Here is a 24,089-nt window from a genome sequence, read left to right on the forward strand (position 1 = left end):
CATCGTTGAAAGCTCTTTGAACTCTGCGACTGTTGCCCCACTGAATGAGTTAATTAAGTTCGCTTTCTAGCCATAAGCCAACTTCGTGGATCGCATTTGTTTGCCTGGCTAATTAGGCGTAATCTCGCACCGACTCCCTTCTCCGCTCCCCGCGAAATTCTCGACCTTGTTCCAGCGCCAAGTGTACACGAATATAAAAAGTCAAACAAAATTTAATCAACTGGCAAAGTCAAGAGCCAAACTCGTTCGTCGTCCGCCGATCCGATCGTTTCGATCGAGCAGCGCCTTTCAATAATTACATGTGTTACCTGATAAGGTAAACCAAACCAACCCAGCCACCCACATCCAACTGCTCCCCCTGGCTCCGCAAATTGATAATCTCACGGTGCGGAATGCCACAACTAATTCGCAATATTGTTTAACAAATTGCACTCATAAATTGTCTAGAGTGCGCAAATATTTGACGATTGAACTATATTTATGATCATTGCCACGGGAAAGGGCAGAAATGTGGATGTGTACGGTTGTAACTAGAAAAGGTAACCGACTACCGGTTAGATATAGAAATATCTCAATTTATATGTAATTTGAGTACTTAAATTGAAATAATTATCTTGGAAATACGCTGAATATATCTATTGTGTGGCCACCATAGCCTGTTGCCACTGTACCGCAGCCTGAATCACATATTAGAGACGGTAATAAACCGATTTAGTGAAACACAAAAAAAAACAGGCATAACCAAGTTTACAGCTTCTGATAAACCCAGTACAGTGGAACTAATCGCTGAAGTGTATTAAAAACTAACTAACTAATTGCAAATACCCAGTTGCGATGGCGAATCAATAAACACCTTTAGACGCCTCGTTTGAAAATTAATAAACAGGTAAATAATTGTCATGCAATTCGCGATTCAAAGTCAGCGCCAAAGTTGGTCAACTCTCGAATTATGTGCGAGTAATTTCAATAAGCCAATAAATAGTACTGTTTTTGCCATGGCTATCTGATGACTACGCTCAATCTTAAGTTGATTTAGGTGAGCAAAAAAGATACAAGTAATACAAACCACTAGATAAGAGAAAATCGTTTCGCACAATAAATGATTTGAGTAATTTTGAAAAGGGGAAAAATGCAATTTGCTTTTATTATGCTTGTTTTCGATAAATTTGTTAAATTTGTTCATTTAGTTTAGTTGTACACTTATACGTTTGATGAATGTTCCAGTTCACATACGCATTGATTTATTTATTATTCGCCGAGCTGTGTTTGTTGTCGTATTAAATGTGTTTAGAAAACATTGATAATGTCTATCGTAATTTTTAAGGAATGCATCTTCTTGTTAGCGTATATACTTTCTCGATATATGTGGCTTCTATATGCTTTCGCGATCCCCGAGACGCCCAACACATTTTCTTTTGTTTGCTCAACAGCCACGAGACACAGAAAGAATAATCAAATAAACAACAAGAGAGTTAGTTGCATAGTATTATTAATTATTATATGGAATACACACAAATCTAAACTAAGCGCTTGCTACATGTAAATGGCCAAAAAAAGGGACAAAAAAAATAATAAGAAGGAAAACGAGAGAGTAATAATAATAAACATAATTGTAAATTCACATTAACGTAGGACTATAACTAATCATAATAAATACATTACGAGAGATTAACAAATCCAATACAGATGCGAACGAGATATGGAATCAATTAAATAATATATGTGTAAAATTAATCATAATAATCGTGTAAATTGTAAATATCACAAGCAGACGTCACTTGCATCGTTGATAAATGTATGCCTATATGCCATTCTATAATTATGCGGATGTGTAATTATGTTATGCCTTAAATCGTGTGAAAATGTTAAGGTTGCTTAGGTCTGGGATTTTCCTAATGTGATTTCTTGTGGTTTTCCGGCGTGAGGGGAAAAAGCTCAGCTGTTGTGCCTCTCTTTCTTGCGCCAGCCTGCCGTCTCTTTCTACGCTACTTTTGAGTTCGCCTTTGAGTTGACTTTAGTTGAGTTGCTTATTTAGTTTTGAGTCTCGCTTTTGCATTTGTTCAATAACTATTAACGTTACCTTATATTTAACTAACAATTTCTATAGAAAGTTTCGAATGAGTACAATATTTTCAACATTTCATCGCATTATTTATCTGGTAGATTTATATTGTTTCGTTTAGCATTTGCTTGGTGCCAACCCGCTTTTCTTTTGCTGATTTCTGATTTCTGATCTCTGGTTTCTGATCTCTGGTTTCTGATCTCTTGCGTTTCAGTTGAGTTCGATCTGGGCCTTCCTACGTACGTACAAATAAATAAATGATCAATTTCTGTTGATTTGTTTGCTAAACATTTACGCATATGTATATATATATGATGTATATTTGTGTATAATTAAAATTGACTTTTTACAATTCATTATTTCAAAGATCTCCCTTAGCCGCTGCTTTCCTATGAGCAAAAAATATACAAACACAAACGGAACGAAGGGTATTTGGAAAAGTACGAATTAAATATTACGCTGAGGTTGGCTTAAATATACTCTTTTATATATTTTTGTTTGTTTGTTTGTTTGTTGCTTTTGTTTTGTTTTGTTTATAATGTACGCATGTCTGTGATTGGTGTGTAATATATATATCTATATTGTATAATGAGAATCGTCGGTTCTGCTTGATCTAAATTGGTGCCTGTGTTTGCTCTATGTGCTAAGTGCCGAAAACATTTGAAACATTTTTGTTGCTGCTGTTAACATTTTCCAACTTCGTCCAACCACCGGACCAGACGACCATCCCATCCCATCCCTTCCCATTCCATTCCATCCCATCCGCATCCCAAATTGGAGCATCGAGAGCCAAGGCGATTGCAATTGCTTGTGAATGTACAAATTATATAAATGTATATATATATCAGTGCCAAATATACTTTACAATATATGTGGGTGAGGCATTCGGTGCAGCAGTGGGCCAGCACGAATCTGAGTGCACAGTTTCCGGAGGCCCGACAACTGACCAGCCGGAATATGGCAAGCTAACCGAAGGAGATGTGTGGTGTGTGGACTCAGAGGCGGAGTATTCGGCAGTTCGGTTTCCCCCACCAACGAGCCACTAACGAACAATGTGCAATGCCTCGGCCCGCCTGGTGATGCTCGGTATGGAACTGGGTTGCTTAGTCTGCCCCTCCTGCCGTCGACGCCGTCGCTGCTGCTCTTTCTGCTCCACTGGCTCCTGCTCGTGCTCCTGCTCCTGCTCCTGGGCCTGCTCCTCCTGCAGCACCTTCCGCCTTCCCTAGTCGCCGCTGTCCTCCCACTTGCGCTCCTCCATGATGCGATCAAAGCAGTCCGCAAGGAATGCATGCTGCAGGATGGAAAACAATATTAATTAAATGCAATTCACATGGGAGTGAATGGAGGGACTTGTGGCTTATATAGTGTGCAGCTGACCTCTCTTAATTACATTCCTAATCAACGAGACAATTGTTTGCCAATTAATTATGTCGTGTGCCTCACACAAAGGTAATTAACCGAAATACTCCAAGTTCAATCCACCATAAACTCTAAGGCTATACTATATGCCACTATATTGCACTTTTCCACATCCAAACTTACATATGGCGTGTAGACTTTGACCCAACGTGCTGGCTTATCTGGACGATTGTACTGAAAGCAGAATGACATGGACTCCTCGTCGCTCTCGGAGCGCGTGATGCTGTCCCAGGTCAGCTCGACCATTTGCGCCTCCAGCGAGCCATCCTCACGGCAGGCGTGCAGCCGAAAGCTCTTCATGCCTGTGAAGAAACGAGAGTTGTAACTAGATTGCGTTGAATAGGGGCGTTTCTAAGTACGATTACTCACCCACGGCGGGCACAACGTGTCCCTCCTTGCGACTATCACAGGAGCAGTGGGGAAAGACGACGTCTCCGTATCCTGGCAGTGTGCGGGCCAAGGCCAGATAGTCGCCCGCCTTCTTGGCGTCCTGCAGCGCCTTCAGCTCGTACAGGCGACCATCGGCTCGGATATTGCCGCGATTCACCTCGTCGACCGCCTGATAGAAGATGAAGCGGCCAGCCTGTTCGCCGTCCGGCAGCGTCAGCTCCTTGGCCACCGAGAAGAGCCAGCGACGAACGCAGAGGCAGGTGGATGAGGCCGTGCTGTAGTTCTGCACGTACAGCTGATGTGGAATCTCGTGCGGCTGCAGCTTCCGCTCAAAGTTGTACTCGACGATCTCGAACAGGTAGAAATACTGCTGCGTGTAGGCGGTGAGATTGGCGCGCTGCACCAGAATCTCCCACACCACCTGGGCATTGGAGGACTTCTTCACCGACACGGTGCTCACTTCGTGATCGGGCAGCATCACCTTAATGTCCACCGGCGAGGCGGATATATCATCCTCGGTGTCGGTGAGAAAGTCCTGAACAGCATCGCTCTCGGCAATCACCCGCACAGCGCACACTTTCTCCAGATACTGCTCCAGACCGCGGCGCCTCGTGTCCAGCTGCTGTTCGCTCAGCTGGAAGGGCCACTTGCCGGGCAGCTTGGGGAAGTTGAAGCCGGAGAACTCCTTGCGCAGCAGCGAGTGCAGGTTCGCAAACTCCCGATAGCGACGCGAACACAGCTGCCTTCCAGCCATGTGTATATTGAAGACAATGTACCGCTCGCCATTCCGATTCACGATCCCATAGTCCGGTATGCTGAACAGGGGATAGCATATATGTATATTGATTATCCATTTAATAACTTTTGTTGAGCGGCAACTTTACCTAATGGGCAGCGAGCGCTTGTCCGAGTAATCGATGTAGGAGTAGCCGCTCTGATCCTCCTGCGGCTCCAGTCGATCGGCCTCCTATTGTGTGGTATTAGTGTGTTATGTTTGTGATTACATAAATTGTATTTTGAACTCACCTGCTGTGTCACCGATATCACCGTCAGAGTTAGGCAGTCACCGCCGGATTTGATCAGATCTACGACCTGTTTATGTGTGGCTCCCTCGACGCTGACGCCATTTCTGCAATTTAATGGAGAAAAGCATTAAAGCATTAGTTTGTTTTTTTGATGGCAGTATAGGAGCTATAGGGAAACCCAACCGAAGACAACGTTTCTCTAAGGCAGTCAACTGCGCATACTGAACGGAATGAAAGGGCAGCATTTCGAAGGAGTTTGAATGGAATCGGTGCTGAACGATCGTCGCTGGCGAATTAAAGGCGTTGCCATCGAGCACAGATCCATTTAAGCGAAAATAACAACAGTGGGAGCCCAGAGATAGCGTCGATAATGGATGCATTGACATCGCAGTGGCGTTGATAAGACGGCGACTCTGGATGGTCGATGGATTGGCGTCTCATCGATGCGGGTCAGGTTGGAATCCACTTATTGTATCTATCTAGGAGCGATGCTCTCGAACGTGAAGGTTGATAGACAGAGAAACGCATGAGGGAGTCATTTTAGTGATAAGCACATGAATTGAAATGAGGTACAAATTACAAGAATAAATCCGACAATCGAATAGGGGGAATGCCACAATTAATGAATTGGAACGACAACAAATGGCACCAATGCTATTTACACCACCCTCGAATCCGCATTAAGTGAATCAAGTTGATAGCAATGAAATGGGCACAACGAGAGGCCTTGGATATGGGCAGCTCCCAGTCTTCTTCCTCGATTTCCTTCACTTCGACGGAGAAGGAGGCGTCTTCCGGCTTGCAATCCCATGCCATCCGTAAGTAAAGTAAAGTGAGTGAATAAATAAATCGCTGCAGATATCGCCGCACATTGTGACGCACTGGTGGAATGGTTGAAAAGCTCCCGAGGCTCGCAGCATGACTCACATAGCGACATGTCAGAAATCCAGAAATCGGGGGCCAATCAGCCGGAGTGGTGGAGTGCTGGAGTGCTGGAGTAGCAAGGGGGAAGATGGAAGGAGATGTGGAGGAGAGTTCAGTGCAGGAGACTGAAACTGAATCTGAAACTGAAACCTAAACCAAGACGCGACGACTCTGTGCTCCGGAAACCTGTTTGCCAGCCACTTGGTAAAAATAGTTAAGAAATACAGCAACGCTACAAAAAACAAGACGGAAACACAATAAAGCAGAAAAGATCACAACGAAAAGAGCAGCGCACAAAGCGATCTATGCATTTATTTATAGGCGAATGCAAATGCCTTTCCCACTTAATTGTGAGGCGAATGTTTTTTTTTTTTTCGTTTACGAGCGACTGTATCATTTTCCATTAATTGTCCAAGTTTTTTTAAAAAAAAAAAAAAGAGGAGTATATATAAAACCAAAGGGAAGAGTAGCTTGCTTGCAAATTTGCGCACAGTGGGACAGGTGGCGCCGCACAGTGGGTGCACACCACCCACAAAGTGGTGGCAAGTGGCATGTGAAGCAACATATGGGCGCTATATGTACTATATATTGCCCAGGAGCATTTCATATCGATTGACATCTACGTTGGCACTTTCAATAGCTTTTTATTTACTTGAAGCACCATCCAGCATACCCTCACCTAGGGTATCTGCAGAGCTCATACGCCGCAACAACTGTCTTAGGCAAATACTAATGGGATGCCTATATTCATTTCGTTCAATGTTTATTCGCGATTTGTGTGCATTTCCCTACAGCACTAATTGGACATGGTAATGCGACTGGACTGTGGAGCGTTTCGTTACTACGGCGCATGCAATTGTTTAAGTCCAGCAAATCGAATAAATATTTGCCGGCCAGCGAACAAATAATAAAATCCGAAATGTTTACACACGAAATTTGAATAGTTGAGGGCGAAATGAAAAGATAATTCGCACATATAGGCCATGCAGAGTGGATTTCGAATATCTAAAAATAGGCTGCGAAATGTGAAGAGCAAATAATAATGCCCCATATAATACATTCAACTATATATATATTTGTGTATATGCAGTGGGGATGGAACAAAGCTGGCGCCTGCATTCCATGTTTGTATCTAATTCACCTTGGACAGACCACGTATGTTGGTACACCGCCTGCAAGTGAAATGTAATTCCATTAACGGGCATGGAAATCGAAAATTAATTAAGCCCAACAGGAATCCGGCGCGAAGGACCAGACATGAGTGCTTAACAAGTGTCCTTCCATTGCTTAATTCTCGTTTTCAGTTTCAGTTTCTGTTTCTGTTTGATGTGCCTCACCGATCCTATGGCTACTCCCAGTCCCAGTCCCATACCCATTACCACTTCCCACATCCCACATCCATTCCTCGTCGGGTTTATTTCTGGCTTAGTTTGGTCCGCATGAAGCCGAAAAGTGAAACCTGAAAACATGAAAACCTGAAACCGCCACCAAAACTCCTCGGTCTCTGCTCTCGGGCGCTCTAGGAAATGCGGAAATGTGGGCCAGCCAGTCCGCCAGTCAGTCAGTCCGCCAGTCAGCTAGTCAGGCAACCAAGCCGCAACCACATCGACATCCCATCGCCCGTGGCCCATGGCCCATGCCCCGCACTTCCCATTCCACTCAATCCGAGTCGATCCAGTGACGTAAATCTATTGATTATTGTCGGGGCATATGCCACAGACCAGCAGCAACAACATTGACACAGAACCCAACCGCAAACACAAATTCGTGGCAGCATAAAAACAAAAAAACTAAAGATCTCGATTCGTGGATACCCCATGAATACTTCATTGAGTTGGTCAAAGTGTTGAGATCTGTGCTCTATATCTTTTGAGAATCAAATCATATATTTTAGTTAGCAACTCTTATTGCTCTTATTCCTTCAACACTACTCATGTTGCATGCCTGCTTTCGAGTTGCAAGTAGTTACTTTTTTGGGTACCACACAAGTCCACACAACACACACACTTTGGCTCACATGTGCTGGCTACAAATCAGCTAATGACCCTTCAATAACTCAAGCCATATGCCACAGAAACATTAGAGCCTTGTGTGGCAAGTTCGAGCTGGGAAATTGTCTGCCACTTGCGTGCTTAAAGGCTTCTTAACACTCAATTTAGTTTCGGCCCAAGAAGATGAACTTTAAATTGTTGGCTTTAACTTGTACATACGAAACTCCATGGATGGTGCAAGTATATAGTATATAGTTATAGTGTGTCGCAAATACCTTGGGAGTAATAGGATGAAAGGCCAGGAGTTGGAAACAGCGAGGAGCAAATAAAAAGTGAAGGAAATTTCCGGCTCAAGATGCAATTGTTCCTCTGCGTTTCAATCAAGTTCCTTTTCTTTTTATTGTTTGCAATGCCTGCAAAGTTGTTCTACGTATTCCACGAATGGATTTTTTCGTGTATCTTGATATGCACTGAAAGAAAACTGATGGAAATTGCAATTTGCAACGTTCAGATAAGCTTTTTTAAGGCCTACGAATGTCACGTTCAACAACGATTTATTGCTATATTTACCTAAATGTTTATATTTTGTGCACTTTTGCGTTGACATGACTGTTGTGTTTTTTTTCTTTTGAACAGCTTGGCAAGCTGAAAATAGTTCATAATCCCCATTGATTGAGTCGCACAACCTTAGAACAGCCCCGACCCACGCACGACCGACCCCTCCTCCTCCTCCCACAACCAAGTACAATGTTAAGTGGACTGAGGAGACGGCCAAGTGCAAGCCGAGCACAAAAGCTGCAGAATGTGGAATATGGCCAAAAGGACTGACTGTCTGTCTGTCTGTCTGTCTGGGGTGCTCAATTATGTGATGTATCCAGAAGTATCCATTCAGTGCTCCTGCTCTCAAAGGAGCAGTCGCAAAAGGGCGATTCATCAAACCCACTTCCGGATTAATCCTGCCATTCAGGGATCAACGAACCCATTCCTGCCGACGCATCCAAGTTCACTTCCCAAGTGCATTACTTGGTTACTTGGAAGTTGAACAACTTCCAATTATCATCATACGACACACGTAATTGATGGCCCATTTTCCTGTTGAAATGAATTAGGTTCCATATACATACACATATGAGTTAATTCAGTCAACAAAGTTGAGACGTAGCAAACGCAAATTGTCCAAGGAATTTATTTATTCAATTTGAATGGACAACAAACAACAACAAGTGGGGGTGTGAAACTTTCGCCGCTGCAAATGTGGGTTAAATTCGCAGGCAAGTTGCGTTTTCATTCGGCAAAAGTTTACTATTTTTAAATGCCCAATGTTACTCAGTTTGTGTTTATCCCAAACTTAAAGATAATAATGTACTTTGTGTTGAATTTCAAGACAAACGGAGAGATGATAACCTTTCAATGAATGATGTGCACAAGAAATCTGGGGATTCCCTTAAAATAATATTTATACCAATTGGAGCTCCTTGCCCTCAAGAGCTAGTTCGTGTGCCTGGAACCAGTCAGCACTTGGAAAGTGCAATCATCAGCACTTTTTTGGGCCAACAAAGAAATGACCATTCCAGAAACTTATCCGGACCAATCAGTGCGAACTTGGATCCACTTGAGATTCAATGGCTAATCTAATCGCTGTGTAGCCTGCACTATACCTGCGCTCCAGTTCTTTGTGCCAGCAGTTAGTCCAGCGATTCGAGAGCGATTGAACGATGGCCAGAAAGCGAGCACTGGGTACCCAACTGCCGCTCCTCGCGCTGGGCGGCCTACTCATCCTGGGATTGGCCATAGTCGATTCCCTGGAGTGCTATGCCTGCGACTCCGCCGAGGATTCGGAGTGTGCCACCCGACCGGGGCAGCAGCTGGAAGTGGAGGAGTGCCAGCAGACGGGCGACGAGTGTGTCACCTCCATATCGGCGGGATTAACGCGACGCGGCTGCCTGGCGCGGCTGTATCCCAATGGCTATTGTGCCGCTCCATGTGACCGGTGCAATACGAGCCTGTGCAATCGGCACGTTTATCCCGCGGATCGATTGCGCTGCTATCAGTGCAGCGGATCGGATTGCATCGATGTGGCCAGTCGGCCGCAGTATCTGCTGCCGTGTCCGGTCTACCGGGAGGATGACAGGTGCTACACGAACGTAGTCCACTTATCCAACACCCTGCGCGGCTGTGAGCACACCAATTTGCCGACAACCTGTCCGCACGTCTGCCTGAAGTGCAATTACAACGGTTGCAATGCAGAGAAGACCGTCACGGAATCACGCTGCCTTCAGTGCACCCACAATCGATTGGCCCCCAATCCGGACTGCCTGCGGGACCAGGATCCACGGACGGCGCCGGAGGAGGAGCAGCCCAAGTGCTCGTTGAGCAACTCAACTGTGACGCACTGCGTCAACAAGGTGATGTACGGGCACAGGGAGAACTGCTTCAGCTACCGCAACACCCAGACGGAGGTCCTCCAGAGGGGCTGCTCCACCGCCATGGGATTCTATCCCACCGGCGAGCTAACCGAGTGCCACGGTGAATTCTGCAACGCCAATTGCCAGGACATTGTCTGCGCCGCATGCAATTCCACCGCGAATCCTGGCTGCCGTGCTGGCCGCAATTTGCCAACGGAAAAGTGCGCAGCGGGCACCACGGCCTGCTATTCCTGCGAGCAAGGTTAGGGTGAGTGGGGAATCTCGACCAGGAATGGCCCACTCAAAATGTCCGTTATTCATTAGGAAATAAAGCTTGTTAAGCAATGCATCTCTTCCTGGAATTTTAGTTGAATTGTCATTCATCCTTGATTAAAGTGTTTCATCTTTAATAAAGTCGAATAACATAACAATTTTGCTATTATATGAGATCTTAATTCCTTTTTTTACGGATATCAACGCTTGGTAAATCCTTGTAACCCATTTTCCTCTTATAATCCCAGATACCTTCCTGCGACGTGGCTGTGCGGATGCGAATTTTGCACCCGCTGCCCTGGGCGAAAGTTGCCAGTTGTGCCGCGATGCGGATGGCTGCAATCGCTTCTCCGTCCGGAGCTGCTACCGCTGCAATGCCCAGGACCAGGATGCGGACTGTGCGGCCATGGACCTGCCCACGGCAATGACGACCAGCAATTGCTCCAGTCCCACGGAACTGTGCGTGAGCACGGTGGTCAGCCGACTGGACGGGATCTATACGGTGCGCGGATGCGAGGGTCAGGTGCCGGAGTGTTCCGCCAATGATCCGTACTGTGTCCGCTGCAACGGAAGTCTGTGCAACGATGCACCCACTCTCTGGCGGCAAACGCAACTCGATGTGGCTACGGATCAGCAATTGCCGCCTAGCTGGTGGTCACTCCTCCAGTACTGGTGGTCCAGGAAAATCCGATAAGCACCCATTACATGGGTGGGTGGTCGACGAACGTAGCGTCGATAACTGATTAATGGGCGTGGCCAGGGGGCGGATGTGTTTGGCCGGAGGTAATGAAGCGAGCGAAACGCCCCCGCAAAATCGGGCAAACAAAAGCACGCGGATAAACAAGCTACGGATTATTGCTGCTCATTGAAAGTACGGATTCCATAAACAAGGATTACATATTGTGTTTCATGGATCATTCATTTCAAATTGTTTATATTTTAGAGATTTCTACAAGTTTAATGTTTACATACTTTGTATTATTGTATGCTTTAGAAATTTAGAATTTAGTTTTAAGAGCTTGAACCCAGTTTCCATCCAAATATATTCATATTTTTGATAAATTTCAACAGGTTTATGTTATCAAATATCCCGTAAAGTGAGCACAAATATATTAGCGGAATTTAAGCGCTTGGTTCCAGTTGAAAACTGGTTCGCAAGGCGGAAACTAAATGCAAATTTGTTTGCTTTTGCTTTCTGCTTTTTGCATTTCGCTTGCCCTCTGCAGTTTGTGCTTTCTTGTTGCTTTTGCTTTTGCTTTGCTTGTGCTTTGCTTTCTGCTTTTGTTAGCTCACGCGCAGCCGAATTATAACGGACGTCGTCATTGTTGTTGTTATTTTCACTGATAATGAAATGATGGGCACTGCAAATAGCAACAACAAGCCGCATAATAGTCAAACCCCTCCCCATCCCCCTCCCCTTCCCCTTCCCTTCCCTGCTTTCATCCACGTCACTCATTCTATTTGCATTGGAAAAGTGTGGAAAATTTGCGAATTTCCCGTTGCCGACGAGGGAAGGTGACAATGATAATTAAGTTGCTGGGCGCTCTCCAGTGCGACGGAACTTTGGTAAAATTTATTAATTGAATTTCGCACCGAAAGCATACCGTATGCTGTGCTGTGCGCTAGAAAGGGAGAGCGAAACCGCACCCACTATGAAAACAAAATGAAACTACAAGAGTAACGAAGTACAGTGAACACCATGTCACTTTATATTCAGTATGAATGGGAATTGTAATAATTATCACGTAATCAAGTCTTGTTAAAGACTGCACTGCAACATTTAGCACACAATATTATACATTCTAAATTGAAACACCATTCATGCACTCTAGCGAAAGCCCACTGTACATGAGTAATGAAATGAAATAAAATGATTGATGGACAGCCTCGAAGAGAAGAAAGGGAAAGAGCGAGAGCGAGAGCGAGGGATAGGGAAAAGAGGGATACGAGATATTCACTGATAACGGGTATCGAAACTAAAATGTCAAAAGATGCTAAACAAAAGCTTCGCCAGACAGGGACGCAAAATAGAGGCAACGAGCAGCGGAGTGAAAGAAACAACACAATGCGAGAAAAAAGAAATATAAGTGAGCATTTTAATTAGCCTGCATGCAATTGTGTTGTGTGTGGAATGAGTGTGTGTGTGTGTCCCTGTGTGTGTGTTGGTGCGGTGTGTCATAATATTATGCCATTCAAGAAAACATAGCAGAAAAAGGAGGAATAATAAGAGAGCACCTTTAGTTCAAATTAAAAGGGGAAAATGGCAAACGGGAATGTGATAGCCTCCATTGAACATCGTTTTGAGAAACGAAAACATTTTCATTCATCAAGCGAGAAAGTAATTGATAAATACGGTTCCCTTATCAACACGCTCCACTGACTCATATTTCTCCATCAGCGTATGTAGTTCCTTATTTCAGTGCTATTCGAACAGGAATTCCGAGAAAACGATAAGCCCCAATATCATTTCATAACCAACATGAAATACTAGCTTTGCAGAAAACGCGCCCTTATCTAATCGTACACGCTTACTTTGTTTTAATAATATATGTATGTACATTATAGGATATGTATGACCAATATAGCTCACATTCTTTTGGGGCTTTCTCGCTTTTTTAACCCAATTCGCGGTAGCAACCCTCTGAAATGTGTGGATAAATCCAGCAACAACCACCAACACACCAAGCAGGTAGCAGTGTTTATTGATATTCCCGGGCATTTCTGACCCACTACGAATTCACCTCCACTTCCAACTCCAACTTCAACACGCCCACAACAACCAACAAAAAAGTGGGCGGGGTCAGAGGTCGCACATGCAAGCCCTTCGTGGGGTTAACTTCGCTTACTTAACCCCCGGGGCACCCCCAAAAAAATACCAACACCATGAGCCATAAGCTTAAAGAGCTCACTCTTCAGATTGCCTTTTGAATTTTAACAAACTATGAGAGTTTTTTCTTCCACTCGGTGGCAAAATGAACTTCCTCGTGTTTCAAAAACTATTATTCAAGCTATAATTTGATAACAGGTAGGTATTCGTTAAACGTGTTTAACATCAAGTAACTTGTGCATATTTTCCCAATTAGTGAGTGTTGCACATGCCTTAAGTTGCAAATAGACGGAGTGGTCAAAAGCAGGTTTTCAACTCGCTTATAATGATTCTAAGGACTTTATGAAGTTAAAAGCAATTAAAGGTAAGTACGCAGCACTTTGGGAATGAAAACTAGTTTTGGAATGCAACTACTTAGGAGAGTTTAATGGATCATTGAAAAGTTTCAAGCTCAGTTTGGAATGATGATACATCTGATAGTAGTGCGGTATCAGCTCTTTAAGCTCCCAAAATATGCAAACTAGTCTATGTAACGTGGGTGGTACTTACACTTCCAGGATCCGATCGCCCTTCTTGATGCCCGCCTTCTCGGCCGCCCCGTTCTCAAGGACGGCGCTCACGTGCTGAAGGGGGGCGTACAGCTCGCCGTTGATCGAGCGCAGTTGACCCCCCTCGGAAACTTGGCCGCGCACGTTGAAGCCGAAGCCCGTTTCCGTTTTGTAAATGGTGACGACACGGGGTCCATTCGCTGTGGTCACGCCTACGCCGACGCCCATGACGACCGCGCCGCCCCCACCGCCGCCCGATGATGCGGAGACCACGGCGCTGGCGGGTGTTGGGGTTGGGAGGGGATGGTTTTCGCCAACGATGCTCATTGCGCCGGTCGTTCGCTCTCGCTCGCACTCAGTGGTGGTGGCTGCTCTTCTGCCTCCACTTCCTCCACCGCACACCCCTCTCCGCCTCCTCCTCCTCCTCCGACGCTACTGCTGCTGCTGCTGCGCCTCCGACGTTCCTGCTTTCCGCCTCACAGCAGCGCTGTGTTGTTTGCACAATATCTTTTGTTGTGTTGTGGTTATTTCGCTCTTTTATTTTGCGTAATGTTTTCTGCAACTTCTTTTCGGCACACACACACAGCACACAACACACACACACGTATAGAGACAGGCACCGCCACTTTTACTTTTTACGCTCCTCGCTCACTCCGCTTCACCACTGTGCGCTGTGCTCCACCGAAACTCCTCTGACTCTTTCGCTCGCACACACACGCGCACACACCGAAAAAAAATGTATTATTTATGTGGCTTATTTTAGTTAACACACGCCTGTGTTTTCGCTTCTTATTTTATTTTCGCGCTGCGCATTTTTGCTCTGTTAGTTGGTCTGTTCTGTGTGTTGATACTCGTAGCGTAGCCTTCCGATAACTTTGCGAGTATCGCAGTAACTGCCAGTCGATGTATCGCTGGCGTCCTATCGCCCTGGCGGACCGATTGCGACTGAGCCATCGTGAGAGCCGATCAGCTGGCCGTTAATCGATAGCTATCGGTACTGTGCATCACTACTATCGCCTGTTGCGAGCGTGAGTAACGCAAATATGAGCAGCCACAGTATATTTATTTAGTATATATTTAGTATATACTAAAGATAGTACATTATAGTAGTATATACTAAATATATACTCATTTAGTAATTAAGAAAATACCATACTGTATTCTAATCCGTTATTTTTCAAACCCGAATTCAAATACGAGAATGTAACGGTCCAATTTTAATTCAAAACAGTTCGTACCAAAACAACACATATTTGCATCAATTAAATAAAGGAAAATTTAATTATAATGCAACTAAGTACCATAAAATAATAATAAAATGTTTGAAAAATAGTCTTTCATTAAAAGCTAAGAAAAACTCTAAAACGTCTAAACGTCCAAAGCCAAAGCAGTTAACTTATATCCCCCAAATTAGATGGTCTGAAATGATGCAATGGGTTAAAGGTTTTGGTGGAGCGACGGCGACCGCGAGAAGGGATCATTCATACATGGGGCATGGTCGCCGACGCTTTTTGATGAGCGGGGAGGGGTGCTAAAGGAGTATGCTTTAAATATGGATTTTGCGAAGTACCCAAGATATTTCCACCCAACACATGAAACTTGAATGCAATGCTCCTCTTTTTATTTTCGTTTGATTTCGTATTGATTTCAGTTTGCTTTGCTGCTGCTCTGTTGATTCTGTTGTGGTTGTCTTATGAAATTTGTTAGATACGCAGACTCTAAATTGTACATCATTATTTAATAATGAAGCAGTTCTAAAACACTGCCCGCCTCCTAACTACTAGTAAACGTTTTCTCTTTGTGTTTTTGTTTTTGTTATATCTCAATTACTCACAGGCCATGCATACAAACATACACGTAAAAAAATAGTGCAAAAATGTATTACTTTTTCTTGGTATTCTATATGTATAACAAACGGTACGTTTTCGCTTAACGTTTTGTCTGCCCGTCTGCAGACTATGCTCACATTACAATTCGCATAAATATTTTTAAAATAAACATAACATACTAGCAAATAATATATTGGAGGATTTAAGGAAATACAGGGTAATACAATTCTTTTTGATAATGAAACGCTGACCCGATTTAGATAATATCCTCTATATATATATATGTGTATAAACATATACATATATCTGTTTTTGAAGGGTCATCGCTTCTGTTTTTTACGTTCTCTATTCGTTTTGGCTAAAATCAAAGCAAAGTGGTCTTGAAACAGGTCCAACAAAAATTGGCTAAAACGTGTGGGGCTCATAAGCTCAAGCTTTTCCTAAACTTTTCACTTTTTTTATACACATACACTACACTAAAATTAATCTTAATTTATCTAAGTCTAATTACAATTATTCCTAAGCTCAAGAGAAAATATTAATTTACGTTTACATATTTATACTAAGTAAAAAAAAACTACAACTGAAACGGCTGCTAAAAAATCCCCTCGCTTTATATTTTAAGTTATATCGCTAACTAACGGCTAGCTTAAGTATTTATTTATATATATGTTACAATTACATGTAGCTTGCCATAAAAATGTGGTGTTTTCTCTCATTTAGAATTGTGGCTGCTTGTTGGTTTTGTTGTTAATATTATTGTTGCTTGTTTGGTATGCGTTGATCCCCATCCAGATCCTGTGGGCTACCTGTCCTGGCAATTATTTACAGTATATGGAAATTGACGAGAATTCTTGGCTTCCGCGGCTGCTCTTCCCTTCCCAGTTTCGGTTTAGATTTCGATTTCGATTTTGTTGACATCACAGACAGATGGATTGGATGACCCCGCGGGCTCAGTGGTGCCACATGAGCCATCGTTAACTCTTGGCGACGGCCTGCTCCGCGCCGGCGGTCGCTTCAGTGGTTCCCAGGGCAGTTAACTGCTGCTTGCGATCCCACCACTCCTGTATGCTGGACGCCATGCGATGGCGGCGGAAGCGCATCGATTCCACGATGCACATGTCCACGAAATCCGACTGCATATCCTGGTCGCCCTTGACCAGATTCAGGTGCTCCAGCAGCTGGCTGTAGTCTCGGCCGGGTCGGCGTATATCCCTGAAGATCTGCAGTCGCAGTTCGATGTTGTGCTGACGGGCCGCTTCGCGCTGCTCCTCGGTGAAAATGAGCGGCAGGCTCTGTGCCGGTGAGCCCATGCCCCCGTTGTTGTGCGTCGGCGAGGAGCCGCAGCTGGAGTTGATCTTCACCTCCAGCTTGTTGGGGCTGCTGTTGTTGTGGCCCCGGTGGTTGTGATTGTTGCTCATCGCCGAACCGCCAGCTGTTCCGGCGGCGCTGGTGTTATTGTTGTGATGATTGAGACCACTGGCCCAGTAGTAGTGGGGATTTCCCGCTGCAGTGCTGCCCGCAGTACCCGCTGTCCGTTTCAGGGCATCGAAACTGTTGCCACCCAGCGAGGCATGATCGTCGGATGAGACTCCTCCACCACTATCCGTGCTGCCATTGCCATTCAAATTGCTGTTGCTTGCGCCCGCTCCGACCGAGGAGCCACTGCCTGTCCCATTGTGACAGGTCTGCAGTATGCGCGAGATCTCTGAGGCATCGTTGATGTCATTGTGGCTGAAGTAGGCGGAACTGGACGATAGTCCCGAGCTGCTGGCTGTGGGCGTACTTGTGCCCAATGGTGTAAGAGGCGCCAAGGACAATGGCGAAGGTGGGGAAATGGCTGAACTGTGACCGTGCCCATAACCATTGGCCAGTGGCAGCGATCCCGGCTTGCTGACACCGAGTAGCCCCGCTCCACCACCTCCCGCCGCTCCACCCAGGGAGCTCAGGTTGTCCAACGGCGAGCTCGGACCACCCAGATTACTGCTGTAGGCAGCATGGGTGGTCAGTCCGTTGAGGGGCACGTAGAGAACGCCAGGAGAACTGGCGCTGGAGCTGATGGAACTGCTGCTGGCGGCCGCGACGGCGGAGCAAACTTCGCTGCCATTGCTGGCCGGGATCACAGATGTTGCTGGCGTGGCTGAAACTGCTGGCGATGCTCCAGTTGACGACGGTTCGTTAGCTGAAGACGCACCCGGCAGGGATGTCCCGCCTGGAACTGCTTCCGTTTCGCCCGCTGTCGCATCGTCGCTGATGCCATTGATGAAGTTGTGCACATAGCCATTGAGGGGCGTATCCTGATCGCTGGTCTCCTCCTCGTTGAAATCGAAACTGATGCCCAAGCGATCCGAATGCGAGATTGACATCCCTGAATCACTGGCCGAGGCCTCCGATGTGGAGCTCGCAAAGCTGCTGTTGCTATTGCTGTCCTCGTCGAAACAGCTAGAACTGGCGCCATCAGCGCCCATAGAGGAATCGCAGCCGGGTATGGATGACGTGGCGCCTGGTATCGGTGATCCTGGTGCACTACCCGTTGTGGAGGAATCGATGCTGGAGCTCGAAGATCGCGAGTCTGTAGATGATCGACGGAATTCAAAGCTACGTGGCAGCGGGCCTGCCTTCCTCTTTCGCCCACGAGACGTGCCGTCCAGTTTCTTGGAGGATCCGCCACTGCCACCTGCTCCCAGCATCAGTCCTGACATTCCACCGCCCATTCCGGCCATTCCGGGCATCCCGGGACCCGAAACACCGCCGGGCGAAGAGCCCGGGGATGAGGGGCCCGGTCCAGTGGGCGGGCCCGATCCGGAAGGTGAGCCGGGCGGGGCTCCACCCGGTCCATTGCCATTTGGCGACTTCATTGGTGCCACATCACTCAGATCCGCCTCGTCCACCATCACCATGTGCTTGTCCTTCTTGTACGGATTACCGAACATGTGCTGTCGCACATTCGTCGGCTCGATTTCACGCAGCGGATTGTCCTTGTTCTTGAGGTACTCCTGGTAGTTGCCCATCTCGGCGATGGGCAGGCAGTGGCCCGAGTCTTTGGCCACCAGCGAGACGGGTCGCAGTAAGGTCTCACGCATCTTGGATATTTCCTCCACCAAATCCCGCCGCGGTATATCGAAGGGATTGCGATGCGACTTGGCCGACGACTGATGCGTCGGCTGCGGCACCACAATCGTAAAATTTTCCACGGGATCTATTTCCCCATGCAACTTGGAAAATATATCCCGGAGCAGTGGATGCCGCACCAAATCTCTGCGCAACGGCGCACCTGTGAACAGTTTACCCGTCTCCACTTGACGATATGGTAGCTTCGGCTGCTTTAGCTGCTTGTACACCTTCATGCAAAGATTCTCCTGATCCTGCTTGGCCGTATTCTTGATGTGCTTCAGCTGATTGGCGATCGTGGGCGACAGATAGTTGTCCACATTCTCCGGCAGCAGGAACTGCAGCAGCTGATACGGCACATTGATGTTGACCAGCGCCTTGCGCAGGAACGGGCAGTAATACGGCGGTATTGAACGCACATAGGCGTTGAATTTGTACATCAGATCGCTCGGCGGACTCATATTGTACTTGTGGATGAGGTCATGCAGAATGGGCAGCAACGCTGGATAATTGTAGGCGAGTACATAGAGGTGTACCTGCGAAAAGTTGGGCGCCGCTTTTAGGTAGCCAAAGGGCAGCTCGAATCCATGCATTCCATTGGTCACAATCACCTGCCAGCATTTGTTCATCTCGCGCTTGTTGAGAATCTGCAGCGTTAACGGACAGCCTTCAATCTCGTACTTGTCGACGGGAAAGCTGCGCACCAGCTGTGGCTCGTCCACCGCCGGCGTCAGGACCTTCAGCTTGGGATGTGCGTCGCGGGGCGGCAATGTGATCGCCTTGGAGTCCGGCCAATAGGGCTCCGGCAGTGGCCAATAGCCGATGGGAAAGGTTTTCTGCGTAATGTGCTTCTGCACGTAGATCATCTTCTTCACCGGTTGGAAGACAATATCGGGTGCGGGACCCGCTCCGGACGTTGAGGGTATTCCCATGCCGGATATCGTGCTCGCACCCGCCGCTTCGCCAGCGGTAGCGGAAGTAGCCTCCTTGGGCAGCATAGGCTCGAACTGCAGCACCACACCAGGCTGAACCTTTTGGACAAGACTTTCAATGCACTGGTTGAGTACGTAGTGGCTTCGCACTCGATATGAACGTCCGCCGGTGACCTCGCACATCCGTTCGATGGGAGAATCGTCATGCGGCACCTTGCCATCCACTCGCTCGTCAATCTTGTTGCCCGGCATGCGGAGGACCAGCGAAAACAAGCGCTGATCCCAGCGAAATGGCTCCTTGGTGAACTTTGTGCCCGGTATTTGGTTGCTTAGCGGCAGTATGATCTCCTGATGGACACCGTTCCGGTACGAGTAGCGACCGCCGTCCGTAATCACAATGATGACCGATGGCTCCAGGTAAAACGGGCACCTGCCCTGCCCGTACGTATCGATGCCCGACTGCATGCGATTCAGATTTAACAGATCGAACGCATTGCGCAGCGATTCACCCATCGAGGTGAGGCCGTGACTCTGCAGGTTCTTCAGCTCGTTCATGAAGGTGGCATGGTTCTCCTTCCATCCAGCTTTCACGTTTGCCGGTGGCTCCTCGAATGTGAGCAGCATGTAGCGATCTCCCAGGCAATCCTGCGTACGCTGGCGATACTTGAGGAACGTCTCCACGGCGCCCTTGGCAATGTCCAGATACGTCTTCTGTACCCCATTCACATACGCCTTCTGGCACATGGACGAGGAGGTGTCCACCAGGAAGAGTATGATTGTCATGGCGATGATTGATCCTGTGTTCGAGGGACCTCTTCCTCTTGCCTTTCCCTCTCTCTGATATCCTAGAATGAATGAACAAATGTTTCAGAATAAAATACTATATATATTGTAGAGTAAAGGAATGTCGGCTTGCAGTTACGCTTTCTTGACTCTTCTATAAAACAAATCTTCACACAAAATGAAATTAAACCATGACGTAATTTAATTCTAAGTCAAAACAATGTGAAATCTTACAGAGTTATGCACAAATGTATAATAATTTGAGTTTCAAGCCAAACAATTTGGTCGTACGCTTTTTGAAAAAAAAAAAACGTAAAAATTAGGAGCTAAACGAACTCGTCAACTTGGAAAACGTTATCGGTCTCGGTAGAGGTTAAATTTTGATTGACCAACAAACCAAAAAGTCGAGCTTTACTTACTTTATCTCTTATCTTTTATCGTTGATCTTCTATTTCCCCTCTCGGGTGCACTTTCTCCCTCTCCTTCTCTCTCTCTCTTCCTGCTGTATTTTTGTTATTTGTGGTTGTTGTTTTTGTGTTTGTTGCTATCTCCCTTTGTGTGTGTATGGGTGTTTAGGTTTTGTTTACGTTGTTAGCAGCTCTCTTTATCTGCTTGTTGTTTTTGCTGCCGATTCTCTTGCACTTGTTGTTCTTGTCCTGGGCTTGATAGATTTGCTCTTTTTCTGCGTTTCGCTGTTCCGCTTTTATGGTACATGTTGCGTGCAACAGCTGACATTTGGACTGGAGAAACAACAACAACAGCGAACTGCGAATGGTAACGAAACGAAACAGAACAGAACGAAATGGTAATGAAACAGGCACGCAACTGGTTGTAAAATATCAATAGGTTGCGCATACGCACTGTGCACAATCGATTAAGAAGCGGCAATATAAATCCATACAGATAATGGAACAACTGCGTAATCAACGATATCATACACAAACTATATACACACCGCACACTCTGTCGCATAACGCAAGTGCTAATTAAACAACAAAATGGAATTTAATTCCCAGGGGGTCGGCCGTTGGTCCTAGAGAGCTAAATATTTATGTTGGGGAAAATCGCTTTGACACAAATCCAAATCCACTCCGCTCCACTCACTGGCCATTATGCCTCCTCTCCATCTCCTCCTCGCTCCTTCTAACTCGTTCCTCCTTCTCTTTCTATTGATGCCCCACTACGGAGTCATTCACTCGACGCCACTGCCACCACTACTACGCTCTGCTGGCGTCGCCTAGAGATGGCAACGTGAGCCAGGTGGGCGAGACGCGTGTGAATAGCTTTAGCTTTGCCAAAAACAATACGAACTTTTTTATCATTAAACAATAATATTTACATTTCTCGTACTTTTAAAACAGAGTGCTGAATTTAACATGGGATTTATTTTCAAAAATAAATGAGTTATATTCATTTGTAGAAGTTGTGAACTAGGTACAAATAACCCTTCTTGCGTTTATTACAATATAACAAGAAGTCATTATAACGCAGGTGCAAAAGAGATTGATCTTAAAATGGTTCTCTATTTTTCTACGCAAAAAATATTTTTATCTTTTTGAATCTATCTATCTATCTTTAGTATAGCATACAAAGTGTTTCGATTCGATATATTGTGTGATATTCGCTGCCCTTATTAACAAAGTAGATTACTCTTCCCACCATCTCGAGTTGGGGTAAAAGGTAACCGTAAATCGATTACACAATGACCAAGCTCACGATCGTGAGTGTGTGTGCGAGGGAGCACGACTTACGCATCTCTGATGGAGAGCAAGGGAGACGACTGGCAGAAGAAGGGGCGGAGGAGAAGAAAAATAAGAAAGGGGGATGGTATGTGGTGGATGCCAATGCCAGGGGGAGGAGAAGGAGGAAAGCGATTAACCAAAGCCGGGATAACGATAACGATCACTCGGCGATCGCAGGCGTAACCCACATCCTTACACCTCAAATTAGGACAAGTCAACTAGTCTGAATGTGTTTTTACCGGGGGAGCCGTAATTGTCTTGAATTCGAGTGCAAAACATTCAATTTCTATTTGAATAAGAGCGCAAACACATACGCACACTCGCGCACATGGACGTGCACACACACGTTCGCACACGCACGGTTCAGTTTGTGGTTGCCAGATACCCCCACTTTCGACAGGTAAAACATTGAGCGGAAATTAAAAGATATCTAAAAAATTTCACTAATTTTTTCTTAAGCAAAAGCAACACAACATTTGGATTACACGAGCGGTGTGTGATTTATCGTTAATCTGGCAACCCTGCACCGACGTGTTGGTCGGGTACGGGTGGCTGCGGGGGACGAGTCGGCCTATTGTGTTCGATGGCAATCCACAAAGCTCACACACACGTTTAAACCAAAATGATATAGGGCCGAGCACTTCAAGTAATCGAGTTTTTTCCGTCTAATTAATCTCGGCGCAGCGATGTTTTGGCCAACAAAATGACACGGCTCTTCTTCGGAATTCACTTATGCAGCAGCGGCAGGGTTGCCAAAGCACGAAATACGGTGAAAAAATAAACACACTGTTTCTTGTTGTTTCGCATAAATAGGGGGCGGCAAAGGGGTGCAGGGCCTTTGATTGGTGGTCATTTTTCATTTGGATGACCTTAATTTGCATGTGATAATGCTGATTAGTGCAGCCGCGTTATCGGCACGGTAATCGTTATCGCCAGAGTTGCAAGCGCCCGCGCATCGACAGCCCGCCAAAGCTTTCGAATTTCAAAATGTGTGGTCGTATGTAAAAAGTGCGATTCTAAGGATCATATGGTTAATATTTTAGTTTTATATTTTCTTTCTCAAAAAAAAAAAAAAATGGCACAACATTCATACACAACTACACCGGCAGCATCTTCGAGTGAGAGTTTCCGGCAAAAAAAAAAATGAATAACTAAAACAAAAACGCACTCACAAGAAGAGGAATGTTTCTCCTCCTCCCAATACTCGCAATAATTTTCGATTAGCTTCTATATGCCGCGCCACGATTTTTTATTCTGTTATATTTTTACTTTGTGCCAACAGAAATTTATCACCACCGCGCGAGAGAGCGAGAACATACACGCACACACACAGCCAGAGTGCGCTCTCTTTCGCTCTGCCGCCGAGGTGCATAGGCGAGAACGACCGACAGACGCGACTAACGGTCGACCCGACCGACCGAGCAACCGTCGCTATCGCCGTCCCCCTCTCGCTCGTAGGTTTGTATCGGGGAGTTGTTGCTTACACGCACTCGCACACATACTTTTGCACACTGGCGCCTCGTCACTGTTGTTGCATTGCTGTCGTCCACTCCTGCGCTTCTTCTTCTTCTCTTGTTCGACTCGCTTCTCTTCGGATTTTACTTTGCTGCCGAGCAATAACAACACAACACTACCGTTCTCAACGTTCGAATGATTTGATGCCGTTCTGTCAAACGACGACCGTATTTCGGTGTGGCCGACAGGCGCCAATTCAGTGGGGCCGTATCGCGGCGATTCGGAAAAGCCGACCGAAGGGGTCACGATTAATGGATTTGTGGTTGAATTAACTGAGTTCGTTATAATTGGTGTCGAATATTTACTTAACTTG

General features: G+C 46.0%; 3 protein-coding genes across 6 annotated transcripts; 1 reads left to right on the forward strand and 2 right to left on the reverse strand.

Annotated features, from left to right (window-relative positions):
* Positions 1 to 3,182: 3,182 nt before the first annotated feature.
* On the reverse strand, positions 3,183 to 14,803 carry LOC117146936 (sorting nexin-27). Of its 3 annotated transcripts, none has more exons than XM_033313582.1 (6): positions 13,866 to 14,803; positions 4,898 to 5,000; positions 4,756 to 4,838; positions 3,851 to 4,686; positions 3,605 to 3,783; positions 3,183 to 3,353 (listed from the first exon to the last, which is right to left on the reverse strand). In XM_033313582.1, exons 1-6 carry the CDS (start codon positions 14,189 to 14,191, stop codon positions 3,285 to 3,287), a joined length of 1,596 nt encoding a protein of 531 aa, XP_033169473.1. In that variant the 5' UTR covers positions 14,192 to 14,803; the 3' UTR covers positions 3,183 to 3,284. The 3 variants fall into 3 exon arrangements, with proteins under 3 accessions (XP_033169473.1, XP_033169474.1, XP_033169475.1); XM_033313583.1 differs by lacking the exon at positions 13,866 to 14,803 and adding an exon at positions 5,080 to 5,421; XM_033313584.1 differs by lacking the exon at positions 13,866 to 14,803 and adding an exon at positions 5,119 to 5,401.
* LOC117146937 lies at positions 9,624 to 10,565 on the forward strand. Its single transcript, XM_033313585.1, is given in 2 exon segments — positions 9,624 to 9,684; positions 9,687 to 10,565. Coding segments are annotated over 2 exon segments (858 nt in total). The 3' UTR covers positions 10,484 to 10,565.
* Positions 14,804 to 15,463: 660 nt separating the features above from the next.
* LOC117148949 (integrator complex subunit 6) lies at positions 15,464 to 23,939 on the reverse strand. 2 transcript variants are annotated; one of them, XM_033316689.1, is made up of 3 exons: positions 23,764 to 23,939; positions 20,939 to 21,284; positions 15,464 to 20,581 (listed from the first exon to the last, which is right to left on the reverse strand). In XM_033316689.1, the coding sequence occupies exon 3, from the start codon at positions 20,517 to 20,519 to the stop codon at positions 16,671 to 16,673; it is 3,849 nt and encodes a 1,282-aa protein (XP_033172580.1). In that variant the 5' UTR covers positions 20,520 to 20,581; positions 20,939 to 21,284; positions 23,764 to 23,939; the 3' UTR covers positions 15,464 to 16,670. The 2 variants fall into 2 exon arrangements, with proteins under 2 accessions (XP_033172580.1, XP_033172581.1); XM_033316690.1 differs by lacking the exon at positions 23,764 to 23,939 and adding an exon at positions 23,434 to 23,722.
* Positions 23,940 to 24,089: the final 150 nt, after the last annotated feature.

The sequence above is a fragment of the Drosophila mauritiana genome, chromosome X (genome assembly GCF_004382145.1).
Source record: "Drosophila mauritiana strain mau12 chromosome X, ASM438214v1, whole genome shotgun sequence".
NCBI classification, from domain to species: domain Eukaryota; kingdom Metazoa; phylum Arthropoda; class Insecta; order Diptera; family Drosophilidae; genus Drosophila; species Drosophila mauritiana.